Here is a 26,129-nt window from a genome sequence, read left to right as displayed (position 1 = left end):
TGTTGTCTTTTAACCTGAAACTAAAACAGAATATACATAATGTGTGTGTCTGTCCCGTATATCTGTCTATCTCCATAAACCCCTACCAGGGTCTTGTCCGTCACCAGGGCATCCCAGATGCTTGTCATGGCCTGGCGAATGCTCATGTTGGGGTCAAACTGATAGCGATAGAGACGGGGCACCAGCTGGGGTAGGTAGGGGGTCAGCTGCTCGCCAGCTTTCGCTGCTATGATGTTGAACCCAAATGCTGCTCCCTGGACCAAGAGCGGGGAGAAGGAGGAGAGACAGAAGAGGAGATTTGGGTGACAAGAAGAAGAAAAAGGAACAGATGAGAAAGAAAAGAATGAGCAAGAGAAGTGTGAGAGAAGACAAAATGGTATAAAGGGAGGAGATGGGGTATACAGAGAGAGAGAGAGAGAGTCAGTAATACATCAACTCATGCTACAAAAGACCTTTTGGTCTGATAAGAATACATCAACTGCTTTGCGTGTTGCACATCTTTGCAGTACCTTGCGGGAGTTCCACATGGCGTGGTGATTGGCCAGGTTCATGAACTTATAGACCAGATCCGGTTGGTTCAGGTCACTGGCCAATGAGCACAGCTCCTTGTATGTGGACAGTCCATGACTGCCGAAGACAAGGAAGATGAGAGAGAGAGAGAGAGAGAGAGAGAGATGACAGGCTCCAGTAGCACATTTACGTCAAACCTACTCTATACTTAGAATATATAAAGATACATACAAAGAATAATAAATAGAATGAATTAATAGTTTCCATTTGACTCATGGATTGAAACTCCAATTACGTGAAGTAATTTTCAATTAAAAAGGAGAAGAAAAAAGCCTAATGGACAGTTTGCAAAATATCAGCAAGTCCTGCCTCCCTTAGTTACTCATGCCGTGTCTAGCAAACCTTCAAGCCTTCAAACCCACAAGAAAGGAAATTACATTGCCCTCCAGCTGCTTGGGACAGCATGTTAGTTAGTAGTAATACAAGTTCTCCCACAACATATTTCTTAACTTTTCCCATAATTTTTTACTTCATCTTCCAAGTACTGTGAGGTTCCATCCGATGCTTCTCTCTCTAGGTCTTTTGTGTTGGGTAGAACTAAACTGAACATGACTGCCAACGGTTAACCGTGGTGAATTCTCACCCATCAGGGGCTTTTCCCAAAGCCTCTCCTTGGAACACCTCTGTGTCTTCTGAGACGGCATGCTTCACTCTAGAAAAAGAAATCCAAATAAAAATATATCAGTTAATTAGCATGCATTTCATGAGATTTGATTACATTTACATTTAGTCATTTAGCTGACGCTTTTATCCGAAGTGACTTACAAGTTATGTACGACAAGTCATCAGGAAGGGCACAACTCTATCAGCCGAGTAACAATGTTCATCAAAGTGTTGAGTGCTACAGTATAGGTTAGTTTATTAGGACAAGTGCATGACAGTAAGGTTAGTTAGGGTTAGATTTTTATTTAAATGTTTTTAAATTTCAGATAATGGTTGAAAAAGTGAGTCTTTAGTCGACGGCGAAAGATTGGACGGGTTTCGGCTGTCCTAACTGGGGTGGGTAGTTCATTCCACCATTGTGGGGCAAGGACTGAGAAAAGGCAGGTTCTCCTTGATGACCCTCCCGGAGCTAGATAGGAGTGGGTCTGAGACGGCCAGAAGATGCAGAGCGTAGGGGTCTTGAGGGTGTGTAGTTAGAGACCATTGACTGGAGGTAGGCGGGATCGGTTCCCTTTGCCGCACGGTATGCCAGGTCGAGGGCCTTGCAGCGGATTCGTGCAACAATGGGGAGCCAGTGCAGGTCCCCAAGAAGTGGGGTGACATGGGCCGACTTCGGTAGGTTTGAGATCAGGCGGGCCGCTGCGTTCTGAATGAGTTGAAGAGGCTTGGTGGCAGTGGCCGGGAGGGAGTGGCTGGCTCTGCGCTGACATGGCTGACATCATACCTCAATGACCGCTCCTAACAAGTGTCATGGAGAGGGACCCTGTCGGCCACCCGCCCCCTGCAGACGGGTGTCCCCAGGGCTCGGCCCTTGGACCCCTCCTCTTCTCCCTCTACACCAAATCTCTGGGTAACATTATTACGTTTCATGCCTTCTTGTATCGTTGCTATGCCGATGATACTAAACTCTTCCTCTCCTTTCCTCCCTCAGATATCCATGTCTCTGAGCGAATCTTGGCCTGTCTGTCAGAGATCTCCGCCTGGATGACGACCAACCACCTCAAACTGAACCTAAGCAAAACAGAATTGATCACCTGCCGGCCAAATCCTCCCAGCTGACAGACCTTTCCATCACAGTGGAAAATGTAGCCGTGGCCTCATCCCTGACTGCCAAGAACCTTGGTGTAGTCCTTGACGATCGCCTGAACTTCTCCACTCACATCGACGACCAGAACCTGCAGATTCCTCCTGAGCAATGTCAGAAGGATCCACCCCTTCCTGACAAAAGAAGCCACTCAACTCATTGTCCAATCAACAGTCAAGTCTCGCCTAGACTACTGCAATGCACTGCTTGTTGGTCTACCGACCAGGCGACCACTGCCACCAAGCATCTTCAACTCATCCAGAACGCAGCCGCCCGCCTGATCTCTAACCTACAAAAGTCAGCCCATGTTACCCCACTTCTTATGGACCTGCACAGACTCCCCATCGCTGCACGAATCAGCTTCAAGGTCCTCGAACTGGCATATCACACGGCAAAGGGAACGGCTCCCGCCTACTTCCGGTCAATGGTCTCCAACTACACGCCCTCAAGACCCCTCCACTCTACATCCTCTGGCCGCCTCAGACCCACTCCTATCGAGCTCCGGGAGAGTCATCAAGGAGAAGCCGCCTATTCTCGGTCCTCGCTCCACAATGGTGGAACGAACTTCCCACCACAGTTAGGACAGCCGAAACCCGACAAATGTTTCGCTGTCGACTAAAAACACACTTCTTGAATTTTTTTAAAAATAATAAATAAATAAAAAAAAAACACTAACCTTCTTACCGTCTTATACTATCATGCACTCTTCCTACTATACTAATATGTCTTTACTACTATGCACTAAACACTGCAACACCCAAGTTTCAGCACTTTTTGATGATCATGGTTACTCAGCTGTAAGAGCTGTACCCTTCCTGCTGACTTGTCGTACAGAACTTGTAAGTCGCTTTGGATAAAAACATCAGCTAAATGACAAAATGTAAATGTATGGGCAGGGTAATAGTAGAAAGACATAAATATAGGCAATACAATTAGATCTGAAATATAAGAAAAAAAGAAAGTGTAAAATATAATTAACTATATTCAATATAAGAATATGAGAAAGTAAACGGTTATCAAAAGATGCAGGAGAGGGTCTGTATGCCATATATCAGTTATATATACACATTATAATAAATATGGGCAATAAAGAATTTGAATCTGAATATATACTATAAGTAAAGTAAACAGTATACACAGAAGCATTATACACAAGGTTCCCTAACTGGCATGATATACATCATACTTTATACTAAATGTAATGTCCCACAGCTCTCTGTGCCACCACATCTCACCTCTTGCCCGTCATCAGTGTTTCCACCAGGGTGGAGACCAACTCCTGCTGGTCCAGCTCGCCTCCCATCTCATAGACCAGGCCCAGGCCTTTAGACGCCACGTCCTGGCTCAACTCTGGACGAGGGGGACGGGAGAGACGGAGAGCAGAAGGTTAGGACACTTCACTTTGCATGCATGCATGCATGGACAGATAGATAAAAGGAACAAAAACAAACTGGTAAGACAGGAGTAACAAGTACACTAGGGGTGGGATGATACAAGTAACTCACGACACTGTGAGGAATTTAGCCCTCGATAGCGATATCACGATACACCATATCTGCAATAATGTGGTGTAAATATTGCAAGAAATGTCATCTGCAATACATCACGATATCTGTGTAACTGAAGAAAAAATACCCATAAAAAGGCAAAAAGCAGGAATTTTATTCACAGAATTTACAAGACTTTAGTGTGCATCACAAACTGGCCAATTGTACACGAAACAATGTTCAACAAATTGCATAGTGCCTTAACACACACTGACCACAACTTAATAATTATTAAATATTAAGTATGTCCCCAACGGAAAACATTGTTACCATCTGCAATAAAAAAATATATACATCATTCATAGGTTATGAAAAAAAAAAGTTTATAAATATATTGAATATATATTGATACTACAAGTGTATGATAACGTGTCGCAAGAGGAAGTGCGACGATGCATCACAATAGTTTTTTTTTTGGTCCCACCCAACCTAAAGTACACCAGTGCCTTTCTAGGTGTTCAGAAGCATACGCAGCTGTGAAGTGTGTGGAGGAGGAATCTGGATGACCTAGGAAGAGATTGAGCCATTGTACGCTAGCGTGCACATACAAGGAACCGACAAACCCAGAAAGCAGCAGTTCTAGAGGTGCTCATACAAAGCACCTAATAAACAGGCACAGTGTGGATGGACTAGAGGAGCTATGAATGATTATCTCACCATCGGGGTCTGAGAGGTTAGAGACGAATGCTGTCTGAATCTCCTTCAGGTGGGACTAGATGAAAGAACACACATAATTATATGTTCATGTTATTAACGAAGGCAACATGACAAAACACACACTGCACTAACTATCCTCACCCCCAGATCTCTGCTAGAAAACACTCAAGATAAAAAATAAAGATGGGAAAAATATATATATTTTTTTATAAATCCTCCCAATATTGAATTTGCCAGAGGCTAAATCGCCTCTCTAATTCAAAGACCAAATAAAAGTTAATGTCGCTCTAGAACAACAACGGGTAGTTTCTAATGATACTATTTCCCCTCAAACAAATCAAACAAGATGCTAACAGAGGAATGCTAAATTATCTTGTGCTAAATAGTCCCAGGTGGGAGGAGCCTATGATCTCACATGAAAGCAAAATATTGTGTCGGATGATATGCAGGCAAAATTATTACTTGATATCACACTGATGACCTTTGACTTTGGCTTGCTACCTCAGACCCCTTAGCCGGGTACCTTGATCTCCTTGTGTTGGCTGAGCTTCTTGACCAGGGAGAGCAGCCAGATGCAGGCAGCCTGCCGGATATGGGGGTTCTGGCTGGGAATGTACTTTGACAGGATGGAGTTTAGGACCCATGGCACGACGTCATTGTTCTTTACATCTGACAAGAAGAGACAGGAGTAAGAATCACTACTGTCAATCAACATGCCCCTCCCATACGTCTAATTGACTGCACCAGACTGCAGCATGGTGAGCATGTATACCTCTGCAGTGTATAATGAGGTCACTAGGGATGAAATGGTTACCGGTTTTAATGATAACTGCGGTAGACATCCATGGCGGCTAGTAATACAGTTATATTATAATACTAAATATGAATTATCATCAAAACTGGGTTTGATTACAGAGCTTTGAAAAACGCACTGTAAATACTGTCTAGACTGTTCAGCATCAACCAAAGACGTTAGCAACAGTCTCCCAGACGCAGACGTTAGCAACAGTCTCCCAGACGCAGGCACACTGTACTGTGTGTGTGTGTGTAGGAGCCCTTACTGTCTGGGGGGGCTGTACTGTGTGTGTGTGTGTGTGTGTGTGTAGGAGCCCTTACTGTGTGTGTGTGTGTGTAGGAGCCCTTACTGTGTGTGTGTGTGTGTGTGTGTGTGTGTAGGAGCCCTTACTGTCTGGGGGCTGTACTGTGTGTGTGTGTGTGTGTGTGTGTGTGTGTGTGTGTGTGTGTGTGTGTGTGTGTGTGTGTGTAGAAGCCCTTACTATCTGGGGGCTGTACTGTGTGTGTGTGTGTGTGTAGGAGCCCTTACTGTCTGGGGGCTGTACTGTGTGTGTGTGTGGAAGCCCTTACTATCTGGGGGCTGTACTGTGTGTGTGTGTGTGTGCGCGTGCGTGCGTGCGTGCTAGGGGTGTAATGGTACACAGAAGCCACGGTTCGGTACGTACCTCGGTATTGGGGTCATGGTTCGGTACGAGTTCGGTACAACAGAAAAAAAATATTTATAATTATTTTATTATCCACTTTTTCTCCCATTTTCTATTTTTCTCCCATCCCAATTTCGTATCGTCCAATTCAACCCTCCCCTATCTCGAACGCTGTTTCATGCCTCCCACAAGCCGGCTGTAATGTGGACGAAGCCATACATTGCACGAGTCCCCTCCGGTACTCGAGGTAGCAGCCGTCGCATCTTTTCACCTGCACAGCGCGATCTTTCAGCGTCAGGAGTCTGCGCTTTGGAGGGACGCCGCCCCCGTCGCTTCCCGATTCTACTGCGCAGGCGCACCAACCGACCTGTAGGAGTCGCTGTCCACAACGTCCGATCCCCACCCATCAGTTTCCCACCCCCTAATACTGCCAATTGTATTAGTATGAACGACCAGCCAAGCTGAAAGCAATGTGGAGAGCTGGGCTCGAACCCAGCGTCTCCAGCATTGAAGGTGAACGCCTTGCCCACTGCACCACCTAGCCGCCCCAAATATTTTTTAAATACATTTATATATTATATTTATGATAATTATTATAATTATTATTAAATAGAATAATTTTCTATAGGCTTGCCGTGGTAGTCAGTGATACTGGTATCATTCTGTGTTTAGGCATTCACTTGCCTACTGCCCTTTGAAACGTAGCAAGGATAAGTTGTTAGTTTCACTTCTAGAGAGAATTTAACTTCACGACGAGACTGAATACTAGAGAACAGATGACATGTTACAACAATGGCAGAGGATTATTTGGATTTAAACACAGTGGAGCTCAGATGATCTGTCCGGAAAAGTATGTTTCTTTTTTTTATTTAATTGTGCCTGTGAGTCCGGCGGGGGAGAATGTTGATGTGTTTGTTGGCGCGTGTGTGTGTGTCGGCGACGCGTGTGTGTGTCTTTCCATTGGTTTCATTTGGTTAACGTTATTGGGCGAACAAGAAAACGAAAGAAAACTGTAAAATTGTAATGACCCTGCAGCTGTTCCAATGTAAATGTGCCTTTCTCCGTGCACTTTCGCCCGCTCTGAACTGAAGTCGGGGACTCGGTGTGCCGCACGCTGTTCTCACACGGAACCTCGCAAGTGCCTGCATGTGCGACTGGTGTGCTTGCGCTGTGGGGCGTATTCGTCATATGGCTGCGTGTACCACACAGTGACGGCCGTACCGTAAATTCGCGGGACGAATACACGTACCGTTACACCCCTAGTGCGTGCGTGTGTGTGTGTGTAGGAGACCTTACTGTCTGGGGGGCTGAATTGGTCCTCAGTGCAGGTCCAGGGGTCTCTGGCAGCTCCAGAGCTGGTTCCTATGGCAGCACTGGTGATGGCCTCCCCTACTGTAAACTGAAGCTCCACCTGCTTGGCCTGGAGTGAGAGAAACATTAAAGTCTAAACACCAACATTAAACTCTAGCCTGTAAGATGGAAGTGATAAAAAACTATGACCAACAAGACAACATTATCTTCTTCTAACATTAGTATTTTCTAAGGGAACTTCTATTGATGGTAGTATGAACAACCAGCAGGCAGACAGTAGGTTTCAAACCTCAACAGAGTCCATGAGTCCCTGCAGCAGCTTCTTCTGGTGGGCGAAGTCTCCATCTCCTACTGGGAGGTAGCCCAGCGTCTGGATGGAACGCTCCTTCATCTGGACAGACACACAGGATCATTTTGATGTATGGTACACATCCCAATTCATTAATAGATGTTAAATCTACAACACCATCAATCAAATAACAGAAGAACCAAACACACAGACATAAAAGCAACAGCATGCATATAGAAATAAAAATGCTCCCATAAGGTATTTCTTTGCCTGTGCGGGGGCTGCTTTTCCCGTTATTATTCATCCATCAGTCCTGCACCCCAAAAAGCGCCTGGATGTGTTGCACAGATTCAGTTAGTCTGTGCCCGTTGCCATGGGTTACCTTGGTGGTCTCCTTGCCGGAAGGGATGCGCGCCAGCAGGTTGTCCACGGTGGACAGTTTGGTGAAGCCCTCGCCCTCCGAGGGGATGAGCAGGGTCCCGTTGCGGCCGATCTCTCCGAGCGCTACGCACGCCGCTATTGCCAGCAACGCACTGCTGCTTTCCAGGAATGAACCTGGAGGCACGCACACACACACACATTAGGAATCATTTGGTTTTAATAAGTTATTGTTCACTTGTATCCCTCAGACAATAGTTGGGATTGGAAATTCAAGAACTTGCCAAATGTTTGTCCTACAATAGCAACAAGGCTTGTGACTTGTAATTTGGCCTCCTATTCCCACAAGAAAAAGGTTAACTACTCCTTAATGTCTAATCTGATCTATGTCTATGGTAACACAGAGGTCCGTGACAATGCATAGAATAAAAAAATCTAATAAAAGAAAAAACAATGAAAACCCGAGAAATCTCGGGTCTGGCGCCCAATGTGTTAACTCATTCAGCGCCGGAGCTATATGACTGAATTAGGTCTAGATGGCCAGCGCTTTAATCAATGGGAGGACGGGGATATTTGCGAGTGCTTAAAATAAATATTAAATTATGGCTATGGGTCTAATACACCCATCGCTTATCAATGAGTTGCTTGCAGTCAACATGTACAAAACAGATTGTTGTTTCATCGGTACATTTCCGTTTTATACCGTTTTGAATACGAGTATAGTTTGTGATTTCTAATAATTCCAGAGAAACACGCGATAATAGCCCTTTAGTGGAATACACAAAACACGTTGACATTTTTCGGCTAATTTATGAATCGTTAATAAACGCTAGATTATCGATAGTACCGTATATGTGTCCTCATGCACGATACAGAAGCGGGCTGAAAAATCGCTTATCCATGCATTGGTCGGCGCCAACGGCACGCACACACGCTCCGATGGTGGTGAAAGGAACATCTGATTAACCCAAGATTCGTAACATAAAGTCCTTACCTCACATCTGATGTCCTGCAAAAAGATGAATCCAATACCTGATCGCCATTCCAAATATTGATCGCGTTTATTGATCCAACGTTATATATCCAAAAAACAGAGTCCACTGAATGCCCGAGAAGGAAAACCTGGACCGGACTTTTTTTTTTATATGCACAGTCCCAGCCAATCCAATCCAATGATGTGCAATACCATCCGGGAGACGATAGCCGGCGGTATTTGCCCTTTTGCGAGCTCAGACCCATTCCCAACGTTAACATCAGGTTGGATGGATGAAAATGAATGGATATCGCTAATAAAAGAAATAACGATTAAACCCCGACTATACTCGTGATTGGCACTCAAGCGATGGCGAGTTAACCCGACTATACTCGTGTTTGGCGTCCAATGAGTTAAGAGGTTAAAGGATTTCAGTGCGTTTTCAGGGATATACCCTGCAGCTCTATTAATAAAATGTCTAAGAAGAACATCCAACATCATTTGAATTACGATGAATACAAACCGATAGTCTTTGTGGCCATGGCAACAAGCTCGTCATCTTCCTGGGGGGTGATGTTCATTCGCTGGGAGGAGTCACCAGGGCTGAAGGACTTCTTCTTGTTCATGTACCTGCCCACCATGTATCCCACAGCCAAGATGGCACCATGCTGGGTCTCAGGGCTCTGAGTTTAAACAAAACCAATATACATTCTTACTTTCAAGCAATGTGAGGAAAACCGGGAAAGCTTGTCTAGCATATCCATTAATCTAAAGAAATATGAAATAATGTAGCTGTTTTCCATCTCTAATGTAAAATAATGTGTACTAGGAGTCTAACGGCACGTCGACTTGGATCGATACATTGATTAAAAAAGGCAGCAATCCAATTCAATCGATGCAATGTAAATATATTGATTCAGAACATTGATATATCGTAAAACGGGCGACATTTCCCCAGATTCAAAAAAAGGTGCTTCAGGTTTTCCCTTTAAGTGATAAATGTACACTCTCAACCTCAATTTGGTTGTAGGTGTTCATGACTTGACAAAAACGTTGTCATGTGATTGCATTAGCTGGATCACAATATATATTATATTATAAAATAGTTGCCTTAAAGAGTCAAAATCCTATTTGTAGTAAAAGCCTAAAGTTTACACTCCTAACATTTCATAGAAAAACTTAAGCTGACGTACGTGGTTGTCTTTAGTGATCTTGAGCAGGTTCTTCACGGCGGTCTTCAGCTCGTTACCGGACATGGTGGAGACCACCACAGCGTAGAGCTGGGCTGCTAGCTCCCTCATGTCCTCCTTGTTGGTGTTCATGAGACCCTGGAGAGGTAGGAGACATGTTACCAGTTACCTCCACAGCGATCCAGGAATCACCAGGACACAGGACAGACTAGTCCATAGTGACAGTATGTCCCAAGGTAGCTGTATACGTGCTATTAAATTGAAAACGTAAAGTGTGTGTACAATTAACGAACATAACTAAAATAATTAAACATTTTCCATCTGAGGCGCGGCTGGTTAGTGCAGTGGACTAAGCACTCGCCTACCACCGCAGTGACTCTGGGATTGAATCCAGCCGTCAGCGGTACCTCCGTCATCCCTACTAACACAATTGGCAGTGTTAGCGGGTGGGAAGCCAGTGGGGTATGTGTGCTGGTCGTTGTAAACTGCGACTCCTACTGGTCGGTCGGGGTGCCTGTTCAGCAGGGAGGGGATCTGGGGGAAATAGCATGAACCTCTGCACGCATTACGTTCCCCCGGTGAAACTCCTTGCACTGTAAAGAAACTGTGATTTTATAGTATGTCTGCACTTTGTGCTCATTTCATCATTCATGTATTTTACGTTCTACTAAAACGGAATCAAACCATAAACAAAGTGGCCTGTTGGGATGTTAGATCCTAATGTGAAAAACTGTGATTTTATATGTCTGCTCATTTTACCCTTGCAATTATTTGACTTATTTTTACTTTTATCTTTACGCCCCACTATCCGCTGGGTGCATACTATCTATAATCTTTATCATGTTTTGTAACAGATTCCAGGAGCCTATTGGAACGTGAGGTTCTGATATGATTTAATTAATATATCTGCATAATTTTATCCCACTTTATGCTTTGCTCTTGCTGCTTGTTTTACACTGATTTTATGTCTTATTTTTTACTTTGAACTGCAATCCCGTGTATGAAAGGTATACAAATAAAGTTATTATTATTTCTGTATTAATACAATTTCTGTTCAGTTAATCATATTGTTTATTGTTGGTTTGGATCCCTGTTAGATCTTACCAAGGCAACAACTGCTCTTCCCAGGGTCCACACACATATTTCATATTTGGCAAACTAAGAGCAACATTCAAAATCGCAGGAGGTGGCAATAGCAGGGTTCCCACGCTTGCCTTGATTTTTTTTTTCCATACTACCTCCTGATTTTCCAGGTACCATATTAAGTGATGATCTATAGGCCCCTGAAGTTTTCCGCCCCCATCCGCGCCCCCCCTCCCCTCACACACACAACCCCCTAGGACACCTGACTACTTACTTGATTTAAAAGATGTACCAGTCAAGTCTACATTGTAAATGCTTAGAGATTATGTCTTATTGATAATATCAATGCATGAAATAATGCAACAAGCTGTAGATGAACAACAATTTATTGAACTGGAACACATGAGCACTGGGATTGATATATGTTCTCTCTTCCACTCCTCTCCTATCTCATCCTGTCCTCCTCTCCACACCTCCCCTCGTGTCCGCTCCTGTCTTCTTTTCCTACTCTTCTCAACTCCTCGTAATCATAATCGAAATTAATCGTTGTGAGGTTGCATCGTTTCACCCCTACTACTCTTACTCTGTAAAAGCGTTTGTAAAAGCTTTTGTAAATCAAACTGGTTATCGTTATGAGAGCTAACCAGGGGCGGATTTAGGATTATAGGAGATCCGGGGCTTAGCCCAGATAGGTGCCCGTCTTTTTTTTTCTATTTTTTTTTTTCTAATTTTTTCTTTTTTTTTGCAGGCAAGCGGCAGATTTTTTTTGAATTTAATTAACCTGTACGTGCAATTTCCTGCAATATAGAGCCTTCAATCTTGACCAATAAAGCTGCTCTTTTCACTATAAAACTCAGTTAACCATAACGTAGTTATGGTTAGATTTATATATTGGGGGGGGGGGTATATCATATTTTTCATATGATCAAAAAGTGGTGGAGCAAGAGCATACCTTTGCTCCCCCAAGTTCAATAGTGGGAGTCAGAGCAGAGATGCTCCGAATGCTCTTATGGCCAGGCGTCTATGATTCACTGATACAAAGTAAAATAGTGCAGTGCAATAAAATAGTTAGTAAAATAGAATAAAATAATGCAATAGTGCATTGCAATAAAATAGTTATCGTATTTTTTCGGGAGGCCGGTAAGGAGTGCATTACAGTAGTCGAGTTGGCTTGAAATAAAGGTATGGATCTGGTTTTCAGCGTCCTTTTGATTTATAAATGGCCGTACTTTAGCTATGTTTCTAAGGTGGAAGAATTAAGTTTGTCAACTTGTTGATTGTGATTTAAAGCTTAGGTCTGAGTCTACCATGACACCAAGACTTAACTCACTCAAATACAGTTAGCAGCTGGATAGACCACAAATGGAAATTAGCTTCTGCTAAATCTGGTGCAAACATATTTTCATGTAACAATGATGAATTGTCAGAATTTTTTTTTTTTTTTTTTTTTTTAAATAGATTCGGGGCTTTTCAGAAAACATTCGGGGCTTGAGCCCAAGTAGCCACCCCCTAGCCCCGCCCCTGGAGCTAACGTTGGCTAGCTACTGTACCTGGTGCTGGCTAACTGGCTCGTTATGAGAGCTAACGTTGGCTAGCTACTGTACCTGGCGTTGGCTAACTGGCTCGTTATGAGAGCTAACGTTGGCTAGCTACTGTACCTGGAGCTGGCTAACTGCCTCGTTATGAGAGCTAACGTTGGTAGCTACTGTACCTGGCGCTGGCTAACTGGCTCGTTATGAGAGCTAACGTTGGCTAGCTACTGTACCTGGCGCTGGCTAACTGGCTCGTTATGAGAGCTAACGTTGGCTAGCTACTGTACCTGGCGCTGGCTAACTGGCTCGTTATGAGAGCTAACGTTGGCTAGCTACTGTACCTGGCGCTGGCTAACTGGCTCGTTATGAGAGCTAACGTTGGCTAGCTAGTTAGCAAGATTGCACTGCTTACTAACTAACGTTGATAAACCCAGGTTTACCACACAGTTAAAACACAGCTACTTACATTTGAGGATAAACTTGCATAAGAAGTTTCACTCAAGTTTCACTGTAGATGCCAAGGCTCACCAAGCTGCCTGCATCAAATTCCAACATCCAATATACCATATAGGATGCCAAGAGCATGCTCTACAACATGGGATCATCCATTTCTATCTACAGTAAAAGCTGTTCACGTGTAAAGGGTTTTTATAAACTCATGTTAATTCTGTGCTCAATAGTTACATTTTATTACACATCATCCAATAAAATTTTCCAGGACAACTGTTTCTATTTCCATGTAATTGGTCACTTTTGCTCAGTTTCCATGCCTTTCCATACCTGGAAAATGAATCCCATGAATCCCATGTTTTCCATGTTTTCCAGGTCCGTGGGAACCCTGAATAGTTGTGGAAAGTACTAGGGCTGTCTTAAATACTTCGAAGCTTCGTTCGATGGGCATGGGATTCAAATATGAAAATAAAATTCCATTATAAAAAAAGAAAAATCAACTCTGCCTCTCTTTGTTAACTACAACAAGCAATGCTGTTTGTTATTTAAGATGAGGTCGGACTCGGCACTGACAGATTTGTGTTCATTGTGCTGCTTTTATAAAGCCTCAAATGACTGCTTACAATATTTCATGAAAGCAAAGTGTTTTGTTTGTCTAAGATTTAAAAAAGTTTAAACATTACAGCACTGACTAAGTTGAACAAAGTGTTGTGTGTACAAGTCCCACAACTTAAAAAAAGAAATAAAATAAAAAATTATTATAATTTTGTTTTTATCTCGAAGCTTTGAATTAAAATCGAATCTCGGCCCCGAAGCTTCGATTTCCAAAAAAAAAATTCGAAGGTCAGCCCTAGACGCAAGAATCATTATGCTTTTGGAGTTTATGGTGTCGGCCAAATGGACATACGATCTAGCAGATGGCAATCAAATAATTGGAATATTTTTCCTCCAGTATCATCGGCATAGGTAAGAGGAATCTAACGTTAATTCCAGCTCGATTGTCCATTTCTTTCATTGCAATCCATCTGATCAACGTATGTTGTACTAAAGAAAGCCGTTATTGACAATCAATTAATCAGAACCCCCCCCCCCCCCCCCCCATTTCCTTCATGCATGATGGAGCATAATACCGATCATATGCATTTGAAATTTTAATTGTAGCGTGTATAGGGACGAAATGCCAATCGATTAAGTATAATATGCATCAGGGCCTACAACTTGCGTTCTAGGAATTACCGCAGACCACTCTAAAAACACTTATATTTACGACGGATGGTATTAAACGACAATGTATGAATGGAAAAATATAACGTTCCCACATCCTGAACGATAGATACCTGATGTCGAATGGGGCATAGTAATGCAGATGCTATACTATTTAATTAGTTATAGCCCTGCAAAGAAGGTGAGCAACTCCATAGGCTTACAGCGGTGGCGTCAGAGCTATAAGATGCTCATATTGCGTGGCGGCTATTGTGTTAAGGGCCATAAACGTATATACGTTTTCCCTTTTTTTCCGATTTTAATATCCTATTCAATGTCAGGGACCTGTATGTTGCCGTTAAAAGGCATACTGGGACTCCGAGGGTGCAGTACCTGCCAAATCCTGCTAGTAGGCAGTATCGAGAGTGCAGTAAACCCTGTTCCAGACCGGGTGCTACACTCAAATGTCCCCCCCCCCCCCTTTCATGCATTCATGATGAAACATAATACCTATCATATACATTTGATTTGGAAATAGTAGCGTGTCCAGGGACGAAACGCCAATGGTTTTAGTATAATTCACGTTGCGCCCTATATAACCAGCCTCCCAGGAATTAGCCCGGATCATTCCGAAATTATACTATTCACCACGGGATAACGCATGAACGTATTCATGAAAAAATTTATTCTTTTTTGCATCTTGAACGGAAGATAGTTACTGTCAAATGACCATGGTATTGTATCCATAGCTATAATATAAAATATAGATTTAGCTCTACAAACAAGGTGACGCACAGTGAAACTATGTAATGAAAACCTGGCCATACTAGAACAGGATGGGGAAATCGAATGGCCCCGAATGTGTTAGAAAACATCTTTGTTTAGTACATATCCCTGCAGAAAATCACAACATTCAAAGTTTTTCATTGAAATGAGAATAATTATGCAAACATTACCATTCCCTCCAAATATCGCAATAGGATATTTGTTTTCCAAATGGTTCAGTCCTAGTACTCACTTTAATCCAGTCAATTTTCTCAACAAATCTGGGGGCCAGTTTCTCTGGGCAGACGGACACCACCTCTAGAAGGCAGTACATAACTGGGACTCCTGTTGAGATCAGAAACGAACCGAGCTGAAATCACATTCTGCCTTCATGACACAAAACAGCAGCGCATGCACAAGCTACCACCAGGACCACCGCACTAAGCTTGAAAAAAGCACATAAACAATACTAGACCCCAAGGGTCATAGAGGAACAACGTCAAGTGAATAGCAGACCCATCCCCCCTTTACCTCCAATGGCTGAGAGCAGCTGCTGCAGTAGGTCGATGTAGACATAGATGGGATTGGCCTCGCTGCCCTTCAGCCCTGACGGCTGGGGGTCAGAGGTCAGCAGCGTGTAGACATAGCGGCCGATGGCAGGCGCGTCGTCCTGCATGTCTGCCAGGGTCTTGGACACCGGTGTGGCCCCGGCGCTGTAGGCTAGACACATCCTCAGATACAGAACGATCTGCAGGGACAGAGAGGAGGTCAACAGGAGGCTAGACACATCCTCAGATACAGAACGATCTGCAGTACTGTATCTACAAAACCTTCTGTTTAATCATCTTCCATCTATTAATTTGCTTAGATTTTTCAGGTATGGTCAATTTGAGCATAGTGTTATTCACAGTCAAAGATAAAAAAAAATGTATTGATATTCTCATTTTGTTCATTACAATTTACTCAAGCCTAGTAACAGACACAGTATTTCTGACACTGGGAATACATTCCCTGAGATCCATAGATGTCCCTAGAATCAGATACCAAGAACATGCAAATGGACCATATAAAAAAAAGTCTGTAAATGTGTATTCTACGTTCTTATGGAATGAATGAGATAAAAAAAAGAATTTATGGGTGGCAATACAAGCAATTTGTCAAAACATCCGTTGTCAAAACATAACATTAGTCTGCAGAAATGCGCCGTTTTCGACTGCTTTGCTCGCAGTGTTCCATCTCCATCCACTGCAGGTAAGCCAAGATAATACAGAGTTAGCTAGGCTAATAACAAATTATTACGAATAGGCTAATAAATCAAATAGAATTGTTTAGCTACAAATATATTTGAAAGATGACTTCGATTATGATTATAATTCGCCATTAATCAGGCTGAGGCTGCAGCCAGCCACTATGTCCCAGCCCACGCCTCCTCCCTCTACCACAGCCAAGTCCCTTCACCCTAGCAGCTAGGAAGGATGACAGAGGATAGGGGGAACGACTCACAGGGCTGTGACCCAGTTTGTTGTCAAAGGCCCTTCTCTACAGTGGAGTCCAAGGGCTTTAGGTAACAACTAATCATTCAGTGTATATACTGTAAATCCTCAAATAGAGGAGGGACCTCCGATAAAGGAGGGGCCTCTTATAATGGGGGGGGGGGGTGTGTTGATGCATTAGACAAACACAGGCCGGGCTCCAATATAAGGTAGCAAAAAAAAAGTATTTTCTTTATTTTTCGTGCCGTGATATAAAATGAGATAAACTCTTGCCAATGGAAATAAAGTGCTGCCTCCCGCTACACTGACTACCGTACATTAACGTGTCTGGTTAGCTTTAGCGCTAGCCGCTAGCTAACGTTGTCATAATAAATAGATCTGTGGTGTCAGCTGGCCTGGATGACATTGACTTCGTTTGCAAACGTTAACGTTCGCTATCTATATGGCGTTGGCAGACGAGGCTGGCGTTGTCCAGTTGACACATTACAGACCATGATGCTATGATAACGTTAGTAGCTAAAGCTACTGCATGTAAACAACTCGATTCAACTGAGGAAGTCGAGAAGGTACCACACGCTAAACCGTCCCCGGACCCCACAACCTAGTAGACAGTTCCAACTTCAGTGTGTGAATTACGTTAATCCCACAATTACTCAACTGCACTCATTATTTAAATACCAATGCTAGTCTAAATAAATGTAGACAATGTACGTATTAAAAAAAAATAATAAAAATAATAATAATGCAATAAAAGTCTGAAAATGAAGGGATTATGTCCATGAGTGTCATTTTTTAAAATTAAGGCCTGCCTCTTATATAAGCCTCTCTAAAAAAGGCCTGGTGCTCTTTGCAGCTGAGGTAAATAGAAGACCCGTCTTATATTTGAAGATTTACGGTAGTTTTTTTTATCTTACATTTGTTGTCTATAGTCTATAATTCAGACACATTTAAAACATTGTTGCTACTGTTGCTGAAGAAATAATATTTATTTATTATATTTATTTATAAAGTTATCTAAAAGAACATTGCTGCTGCTGTTGCTGAAGAAATAATATTTATTTATAAAGTTATAAATAATAAAGCAATGTCGATAAAGTGACTGACTTAAACCCTTTTGCTCTTTGGGGAGCATAGGTCATTCATGAAATCTCTCCAGCTGGTTCGGTGTTTGGGCGATTTTCTCTGCTTCCTTCCATGATGTTCTTTCTTCCTTGAGATCCGCCTCGACAGACCTTCTCCAGCCGTTTCTGGGTCTTCCTGGCTTTCTCTTCCCCTGTGGGTTCCAGGTTAAGGCCTGCCTGGTTGTGTTGGAGGATGGTTCTCTCAGGGTGTGTCCAATCCAGCCCCATTTCCTGCGTTTGATTAGGGTTTCAAGTGGTTCTTGTTGAGTGGTTTGCCAGAGCTGTTCGTTTGTGATGGTGTTTGGCCAGTAGATTCCCAGGATGTGTCGTAAGCATCGGTTTATGAAGGTTTGCAGTTTGTTTGAGGTTGCTTTTGTGGTTCTCCATGTTTCTGCTCCGTATAATAGAACTGATTTGACATTGGTGTTGAAGATGCGGAGTATGGTCTTTGTGGAGATGTGGTTTGAATTCCATGTTTGCTTCAGTATTAAAAATGCTGTTCTTGCCTTCCCTTTCTTGCTTTGATGTCTTTGTCGCTGCCTCCGTCCTTCCCAGGTATGTGAAGGTGTCCACCTCGTCCAGTGCTTCTCCGTCCAGTTGTACGGCCTCTTCTAAATTGTAGTTCATCTTCATCTCCTTTGTTTTTGCTTTATTGATGTGTAGTCCTGTGGTAGCTGCAATTGTGGCAAGTTTTGTGAGTTGTCTGCATTTGTGTTTGTGTGTGTGAGAGGAGGACTATGTCGTCGGTAAAGTCCAAATCCTCTAATTGAGACCACATTGTCCACTGAATGCCCAGATTTTGTTCGGCTGTGGTTTGTTTCATGATCCAGTACTGCCAGAAGAAAGAGGAAAGGGGACAGTAGGCAGCCCTGTCTGACTCCTGTCTCTACTGTAAAGCTGTCTGTGAGCTGGCCGTTGTGTATTACTCTGCAGGATGATTGTAGGTACAGCTGTTGGATGATGGTTATGAACTTCGTTGGGATATCGTAATGTGCCATGAGTTTCCATATAGTGTCTCTGTCTAGACTGTCGAATGCTTTGTGGAAGTCGATGAATGTGAGGTGGAGAGATGTGTTCCATTCCAGAGTCTGTTCTATGATAATGCAGAGGGTGGCAATGTGATCTGTACATGATCTGTCCTGTCGGAAACCTGCTTGTTCTTCTCGGAATTCTTTGTCCACTTCTTTGGACAGTCTTTCCAGGATGATCCTGCTCAAAATCTTCCCTGGCACAGATGTGAGCATGATGCCCCTGTAGTTGTTACAGTCCTTCAGGTTGCCTTTTTTGGGGAGCTTGACCAGGTATCCATCTGCCCAGTCGCTTGGCACCTTTTCTTCATCCCAGATCTGTCCAAAGAGTTTGTAGAGTAGTGTTGTTGCCATTTCTGGGTCTGCTTTTATGGCCTCTGGGGGTATTCCGTCAGGTCCTGGTGCTTTATTGTTTTTCAGTTTTTGAATGGCCTTTTTTATTTCTTGTTTATTGGGCTTGTTGGTATTGACCGGTAGGGAGTGTACCGCTGGATGTATGTTGGCTAGCGCTGTCGGTTTGGTCGATAAAGTACCGAAGCGTTAAGGAGTATCGATAAAAGCAGTAGTATCGATAAGATCCTAACAATACCCATCCCTAGGTAGAACACACATATTTTGAATGCCTTCGGCAGACTTCAAATGAGCCATTTTAATCTAGATTAATTCCAGGATTGCAGATAGATAAATCTAGATTAAATTTTTTTATCTATGCCCACCTCTAATATATACACACAACGTTTCTTTTGTTCAACCACAATCTAAAATCATCCAAAATGTAACAAAGCCTCCGATTGGCTCACACGCACGACTCTGCAATGTACGGTATTGAAAAAAGTATTGTTTCGGTATCGGTATCAAATCCCAGGTATGGGTATTAAACATTTTCAAATGATACCCAGCCCTAATAAGGAGATGGAAAAAGAACACATTTTTCTTTATCATGAAACTTAAAATCAAAGAATTGATCAGAATGTCATAACGGATGGATAACTAATGTGTTTTTGCGTGTGGTACCTCTCCAAATGCAGATGGATTGAAGGGAAGAGTGGAGGTGCCAATGATGTACTTGGCTGGAGTCTTCATCCTCTGAGCTGCCTGATGAGGACAACCATAACAAGTGTACAAATGTTATTACTTGGCTGAACACAAACGCTCCTTGGTCCAGAAAAGACAAATTCTGTAATGAAGATGATCACTGAGGGCGTTTTCACACCTGTAGATCGTTTGCTTTGTTCCGATTCAGGGACTAATATGATACAATGTTGCACTTGCCCCTTGGTTCGGTTTGTGTTCACACGGCTGTGTTAACTCATTGGGTGCCATGCCATTTTTTCTTTTATTCGATTTTTTTTAATTCATTACAGGCTCACGGACCTCTGTGTTACCATAGGAAATCATTCTGAGATTGCAATACCGGCCGCATCCTGCTAGGTGGCAGTATCGCCCACCCTTTGAAAACGTATTTCACACTGTGTGTCACATCTAATTTAGAAAATTTAGACCCTGAAGTCTACCACATGCTTCCTGTAAAGAACCAAATTCCTCTGTTTATAACATTAGACTTGATTTTACGCGGAATTGTTTTTTGACGTCTTTTATTTTGAAAATACTGGTGGTCCCCCTCGCGCTGTGGATACTCTTGCGTAACAACGATATCCGGTTACCTTTGCAGGTTCAGAGAAATGGTTGACAGGAGAGAGTACTAACGTAAATTGTTTCTTTTTGGAATAACCCCGATCAAAGGTAAGGACTATCTGACGTCAATTCCACCTTGATCCTACAATGATTTCATATCGATCCAGCCGATCAACGTATGTAGTATTCAAAACGAATGCCGTTGCTGGCAATCAAAGCATCAAAAAACGACCCCTTTCATGCATTCATGATGAAACATAATACCCATTATATACCTTTGATTTGGAAATAGTAGCGTGTCCAGGCGAGCAACGCGAACGCTTTTAGCAAAATTCACATATCGCTCCATAACAGTTACCAGGAATTACCCGGGAATAGTGTTGTCAAAAATAGCGAAAACTCGGTACATATCGATTCTGAATATTTAAAAAGGTTTCAATACTAATTTCCCGCAATATCGATATTTAATTATTCATTAAAAAAATTGTATAAGGAAGTTGCATTGTTCATTTCAATACCTGTAATAGTACAGTAGTCCACACACATGTGCATTCAGTTAAGTCGGAATATGACTAATACAAACAGTTCAGTTTGTCAGGTACATGCAACACAGATTACAGTGTTTACATCCGTCTGCTTGAGAAAATACCATGTTCTGCAATAAAAATGATTGAAGTGAGATGAACAGTTATTTTTAAATGTGTGATCTAAAGATAAACAAAGGGTTTTAAAAGTGTTATATTTATCTTGTCTTATAGTACCAGAGAGAAGCTGAGGAGAATCAACCAGCAACAAAAGCAACATTTATATATTTTTTTTTAATTTTAAGATTGAACCCTTTTCCCTGTGGTATCGAAAATGGTATCGAATATCGATAACTTTTCAAGGTATTGTATCGAAGTTCGAAATTCCAGTATCGTGACAACACTACCCGGGATTAGTGTTGTCACGATACTGGAATTTCTAACTTCGATACGATACCTTGAAAAGTTATCGATATTCGATACCATTTTCGATACCACGGGGGAAAGGGTTCAATCTTAAAATAAAAAAAAAAAAAATTATAAATGTAATAAATAAATACATTTTGCTTTTGTTGCTGGTTGATTCTCCTCAGCTTCTCTGGTACTATAAGAGAAGATAAATATAACACTTTTAAAAACCTTTGTTTATCTTTAGATCACACATTTAAAAATAACTGTTCATCTCACTTCAATCATTTTTATTGCAGAACATGGTATTTTTTCAAGCAGACAGATATAAACACTGTAATCTGTGTTGCATGTACCTGACAAACTGAACTGTTTGTATTACAGTCATATTCCGACTTAACTGAATGCACATGTGTGTGTGTGGACTACTGTACTACCATACTTTTCGGACTATAAGCCACGGCTTTTTTCCCCATTTTTCGACCCTGCGGCTTATATAACGGTGCAGCTTATATGTGGACAATCGAAATATTGCTTTTTTTACTGCATTGAAATGTTATTTATCTGTTCCCTTATTTGCTAAACTTAATACAACTTGTAAGTTAATTCTTGTTATTTGTCCGACAGTATTGTGTCGCAATGGGAGTCATTCTCTGTAGAGGTGGGAGTCATTCTCTGTAGAGGTGGGAACTTAAAGCTCAATATAAGAACGGCCATGCACCACCACCCACAGAATCGAGAAAGAGCAATCAATCTGTCAATCCTTTCCGTGTCCGGGCCGGGTGAGGTTTCCCGTGTTGATTCAAATTAAGCCGCAGGCTCCACTCCTTACATATGGTAATTAAACATTAAAACACATGCGGCTTATAGTCCAGTGCGGCTTATATATGTACACATCATTCAATTTAGCTGCTGCGGCTTATAGTCAGGTGCGGCTTATAGTGCGAAAAGTACGGTATTACAGGTATTGAAATGAACAATGCAACTTCCTTATACAAAAAAAATATATAATTAAATATCGATATTTCGGGAAAGAGTATTGAAACCGTTTTAAATATTCAGAATCGATATGTATCGATTTTTCGATATTTCTGACAACACTACCCGGGATCACTCTGAAACTATACAATATTCACTGCGGTATAACATGCGAACGTATACACGCTCCAGGTTTAGAAACAACAGCTCCAAATGAGCTAGGTGGGGCGGCGTGGCTCAGGGGTAGAGCGGGTCGTCCAATGATCGAAGGGTTGATGGTTCGAATCCCGCTCAAGCCCATGTCCATCCCACTGCCGTTGTGTCCTTACTTGCCTCGTATGAATGATTATTCGCCACGCTTCCGTGAGTCTGCCTCAGGGCAGCTCTGGCTGCAATTGTAGCTTACCACCACCGGTATGACTGTGTATGAACAAGTTCAGAAGTGTTAAACTTTAAACGCTGGGTGCTGCTGCACAAAAAACTGAAAGGCGCTGAAAAAAGAAGCCGACTGCAGCGCATTGGGATAAATTGAAAAAAGACGCTTGCGGCCATAAAAACGAGATAGGTGGACCCGGGCCCTAAGACAGGATATAGCTAGTAATGGAGGGATACAAGCGAAGAGTAAATGTAGTCATGGAAACAGTGGACGTTCAGAAGGCAGTTTGAGGACAAGGACGGGAGTTTTCAGTGGGAATAAACATGTCCAGCCTAAAAGACTGAAGTGACGGCAGCTTCCGGTTCTCAATTCCAAGGAAACTAGAAAAGGAAGAGTCATCACATCACTGAGTAGCGTGTGAACGTGGTGCCAAGTGGGAGAACTTTCAGTTGAGCCGACATTGAGTTGTGGGATCAGCCTCGTTTATGAATGAATTAATGTTTATGACCTCATTTAAACAGGTTATTACCTCGGATGTCAGAATCATATGCAATTTGTTGCATTGTTAACTAGCTAATGTTTGATATATTTCCTCAGATAGTTGGTATATTTCGATTTAATACAGACTTCAATAGAATTGGCACCAAGGTCTGGCATCAATCAGAGCATAGAACACTGGTATTATTATTATTTATTTTTTTAGATTAAATTTTTAGCGTTAATCGCTTTTTACTACTGGGCAGTCCAGTAGAGAGAGAGAGAGGAGAAACGGGAGACAGAGTGGGGGGAAGACATTCGGTAAATAACGACGGGTCTGGGAATCGAACCCGGGTGGGCCATGCCGCGACTCATGTATGTGGTTCGCCACTGGGGCGCCCCAGAACGCTGGTATTCTGACGTGATGACCCTTCCTTCTTTTATAGTTTCCTTGCTCAATGCCTCAAGAACTAGAGCAGGAAATATGCATGCCGATTCATTCCTGCTCCAGCTTCCAGCATTGAGACACCCATTGGGCAGCAGCTCTAATGCTCCCACTGTTAGGCCAGATGATGACTGGAGCCTCACTCCGCCTCGGAGCTCACCTCCTCCTGGACATAGGCCACCATGTCAGGGAAGGAAGGCATGGGTTTAGATCCCTCCTTCTCTGAGCTCTTGGAGGGAAAAGACCTCAGCACCTTCTGGGCCTCCGCACACACCTCCTCTCTCCTAGAACACAAAAAATAAATACACTGTTGACCTTCTACTGAACCCAACACAACTCACCCAATACAACTCACCCAACACAGTAGCTGAAAAACAGAACATGTTCATCTCACATTTAACATTTCTCATCTTGCAGGTGATTAATAACTTAAATGTCTACAAAACTGTGTGAGGATTAGGGTTGGCTACCGTTCACATTTGAAACAATACTGATACTTTAATTTCAGTTGTAAAACTAAACTAACGTCTAAACTTCTCAATTTCAACATTGTTATTATACACCACACAAACTAAAACCCCTCGCTAACTTCCCTCGCCCAAACCATTCCTACAACATTTTTTTTTATGTTGCATGATCATGTACACATTTATTATGTATTATTTAAGCATTACATCACGCGCAGGAGTGGTTTGTGAACAATAAACCATGCCTAGGGGTGGTCGTTAGACCCCCCTAGGCATGGTTTATTGTTCACAAATCACAACTGCAAGTGGTGTAATGCTTTTATACAACTGCCACATTCATCCAACCTTATTGCTATACAATAAACACACATTAATCGAAGATTTATTGAAAAAACCATCCGCCAGAAAAAGTAGTTCCCACAACTACAAAAAAGACAAGTTGCCTCCATGTGGAAGCAGCTCGGAAGTGCATCCAACCAACTAACACATCCAACTGTGTGTTATTGGAATGATTGAGAGAAGTTGCCTCCATGTGGAAGCAGCTTGGAAGTGCATCCAACCAACTAACACATCCAACTGTGTGTTATTGGAATGATTGAGAGAAGTTGCCTCCATGTGGAAGCAGCTCGGAAGTGCATCCAACGGATCCAACAAACTAACACATCCAACTGCCTTTCAACTAAGGCATCCAACCAACTAACACATCCAACTTTTCTTTAGTTTTTAATTATGAAATTAGTAGTTATTGGAATGATTGATTGAAAATTGTATTACCAGATGCAGATACAATACAGTACGGCTCAATACACACAATTGTTAAGGGGATGCAGACCTACTTTCTATAGAACTTCATTCTTAGATGCTTCTATTGAAAGTAGGTAAAAAAAAAAATCAATCAATTTGCGCGATTTTTATTTTGTTCTACAATGACTCATGACCCATCAATTACATCATCCAACATTGTTTAAGCAACTAAGACATTGTGTGTGTGTGTGTGTGTGTGTGTGTATGTGTGGGTGTGTATGCGACCGAGTGAGTGTGTCTGGAAGCCAGACAGTGTGAGAGTGAGCTCTGGCAAGGAAGGGGAAGAAAAGAAAATTGCAAAATAATCAATCAATCAACTCAATAGGCCATGCTCACTTAGAACAGCGCAGCACTCAGCTGCTTCTACAGTCTGACTCTCCCCCGCCGTTGCAGACAGGAGTGTGTGTGTGCGTGTGTGTGTATGTATGTGTGTGTGTGTGTGTGTGTGTGTGTGTGTGCCAGACAGTGTCAAGGGGAAGGAAGATTTTTATTTATTTTTTTTTTAAATTGCAAATAATCAATCAATCCGCGATTTTTCTTTTGTTCCACAATGATTCATGACCCATAGATTACACAATCCAACATTGTGTAAGAGACCAAGACATTCGCCGTGACAGAATCTGTTTATATTTAGTCGTTATGACGCTATCAACATATCCATTTGTAGAGATTATTGTCCCCTCTCCGCTCCCTCTACAAAGTCGAACAGCGGAGTGATGTGATTCGGTTGTGGGCGGGTCCTGGGACCAGGAGCGTGGAATTGTGAAGAATACATACGTGTAAAATGACAGTTTCAGCCAATCAGAATCGAGAAATTTGCATGCCGTTGTATAATATTTTTTTAAGTTCAAATAAACATTATCTGGCCATCCTCAGTAAATACTATCAAACTCCTCTGACCTCATCTGGTCTCTCCAAAGACCTGAGATGGGACACACGCACATACACAGAAAGGGAGAATGCCTTATAGCAGACTTAATGATTTTAGAATATTTCAGCTAATGAAATAAAATGTTTATTATCATCAACTATCCAGTTCGTTTTTATAGTGTAACGTTTGGCTACTTTAAATCATTGAACGTAGAGAGAGAGAAAGTGAGAGAGGCTGAGCCCTTTCCTCACTAATGGAACTGAAAGTGGTGTCGTGGAGTATTTCTCTGCTGTGAGCGTTTCCACGGTTAGCTTAGCTTAGTTAACGTTATCAGCTAACGTTAGTTAAGGTTTTTACCACGACGTGGA

At 42.4% G+C, this 26,129-nt stretch overlaps 1 protein-coding gene across 1 annotated transcript in view; it reads right to left on the bottom strand.

Annotated features, from left to right (window-relative positions):
* Positions 1–26,129, bottom strand: part of ecpas (Ecm29 proteasome adaptor and scaffold) — a 98,234-nt gene that overhangs the window by 29,955 nt on the left and 42,150 nt on the right. The window contains exons 16-30 of the mRNA XM_084319080.1: positions 23,780–23,903; positions 19,791–19,871; positions 15,666–15,882; positions 15,388–15,479; positions 10,105–10,239; positions 9,435–9,594; positions 7,943–8,115; positions 7,561–7,662; positions 7,257–7,380; positions 5,045–5,190; positions 4,522–4,576; positions 3,553–3,667; positions 1,154–1,222; positions 510–627; positions 87–254 (exon numbers count right to left, since the gene is read on the bottom strand). Coding sequence (XP_084175206.1) covers positions 87–254; positions 510–627; positions 1,154–1,222; positions 3,553–3,667; positions 4,522–4,576; positions 5,045–5,190; positions 7,257–7,380; positions 7,561–7,662; positions 7,943–8,115; positions 9,435–9,594; positions 10,105–10,239; positions 15,388–15,479; positions 15,666–15,882; positions 19,791–19,871; positions 23,780–23,903 — 1,879 coding nt within the window. The remainder of the gene's footprint in view (positions 1–86; positions 255–509; positions 628–1,153; positions 1,223–3,552; positions 3,668–4,521; positions 4,577–5,044; positions 5,191–7,256; positions 7,381–7,560; positions 7,663–7,942; positions 8,116–9,434; positions 9,595–10,104; positions 10,240–15,387; positions 15,480–15,665; positions 15,883–19,790; positions 19,872–23,779; positions 23,904–26,129) is intronic.

Source organism: Notolepis coatsorum (assembly GCF_963971535.1).
Source record: "Notolepis coatsorum genome assembly, chromosome: 7".
Taxonomy (NCBI): domain Eukaryota; kingdom Metazoa; phylum Chordata; class Actinopteri; order Aulopiformes; family Paralepididae; genus Notolepis; species Notolepis coatsorum.
The sequence above is the reverse complement of the archived record's forward strand: the minus strand, read 5'-3'. Positions and strand labels throughout refer to the sequence as shown.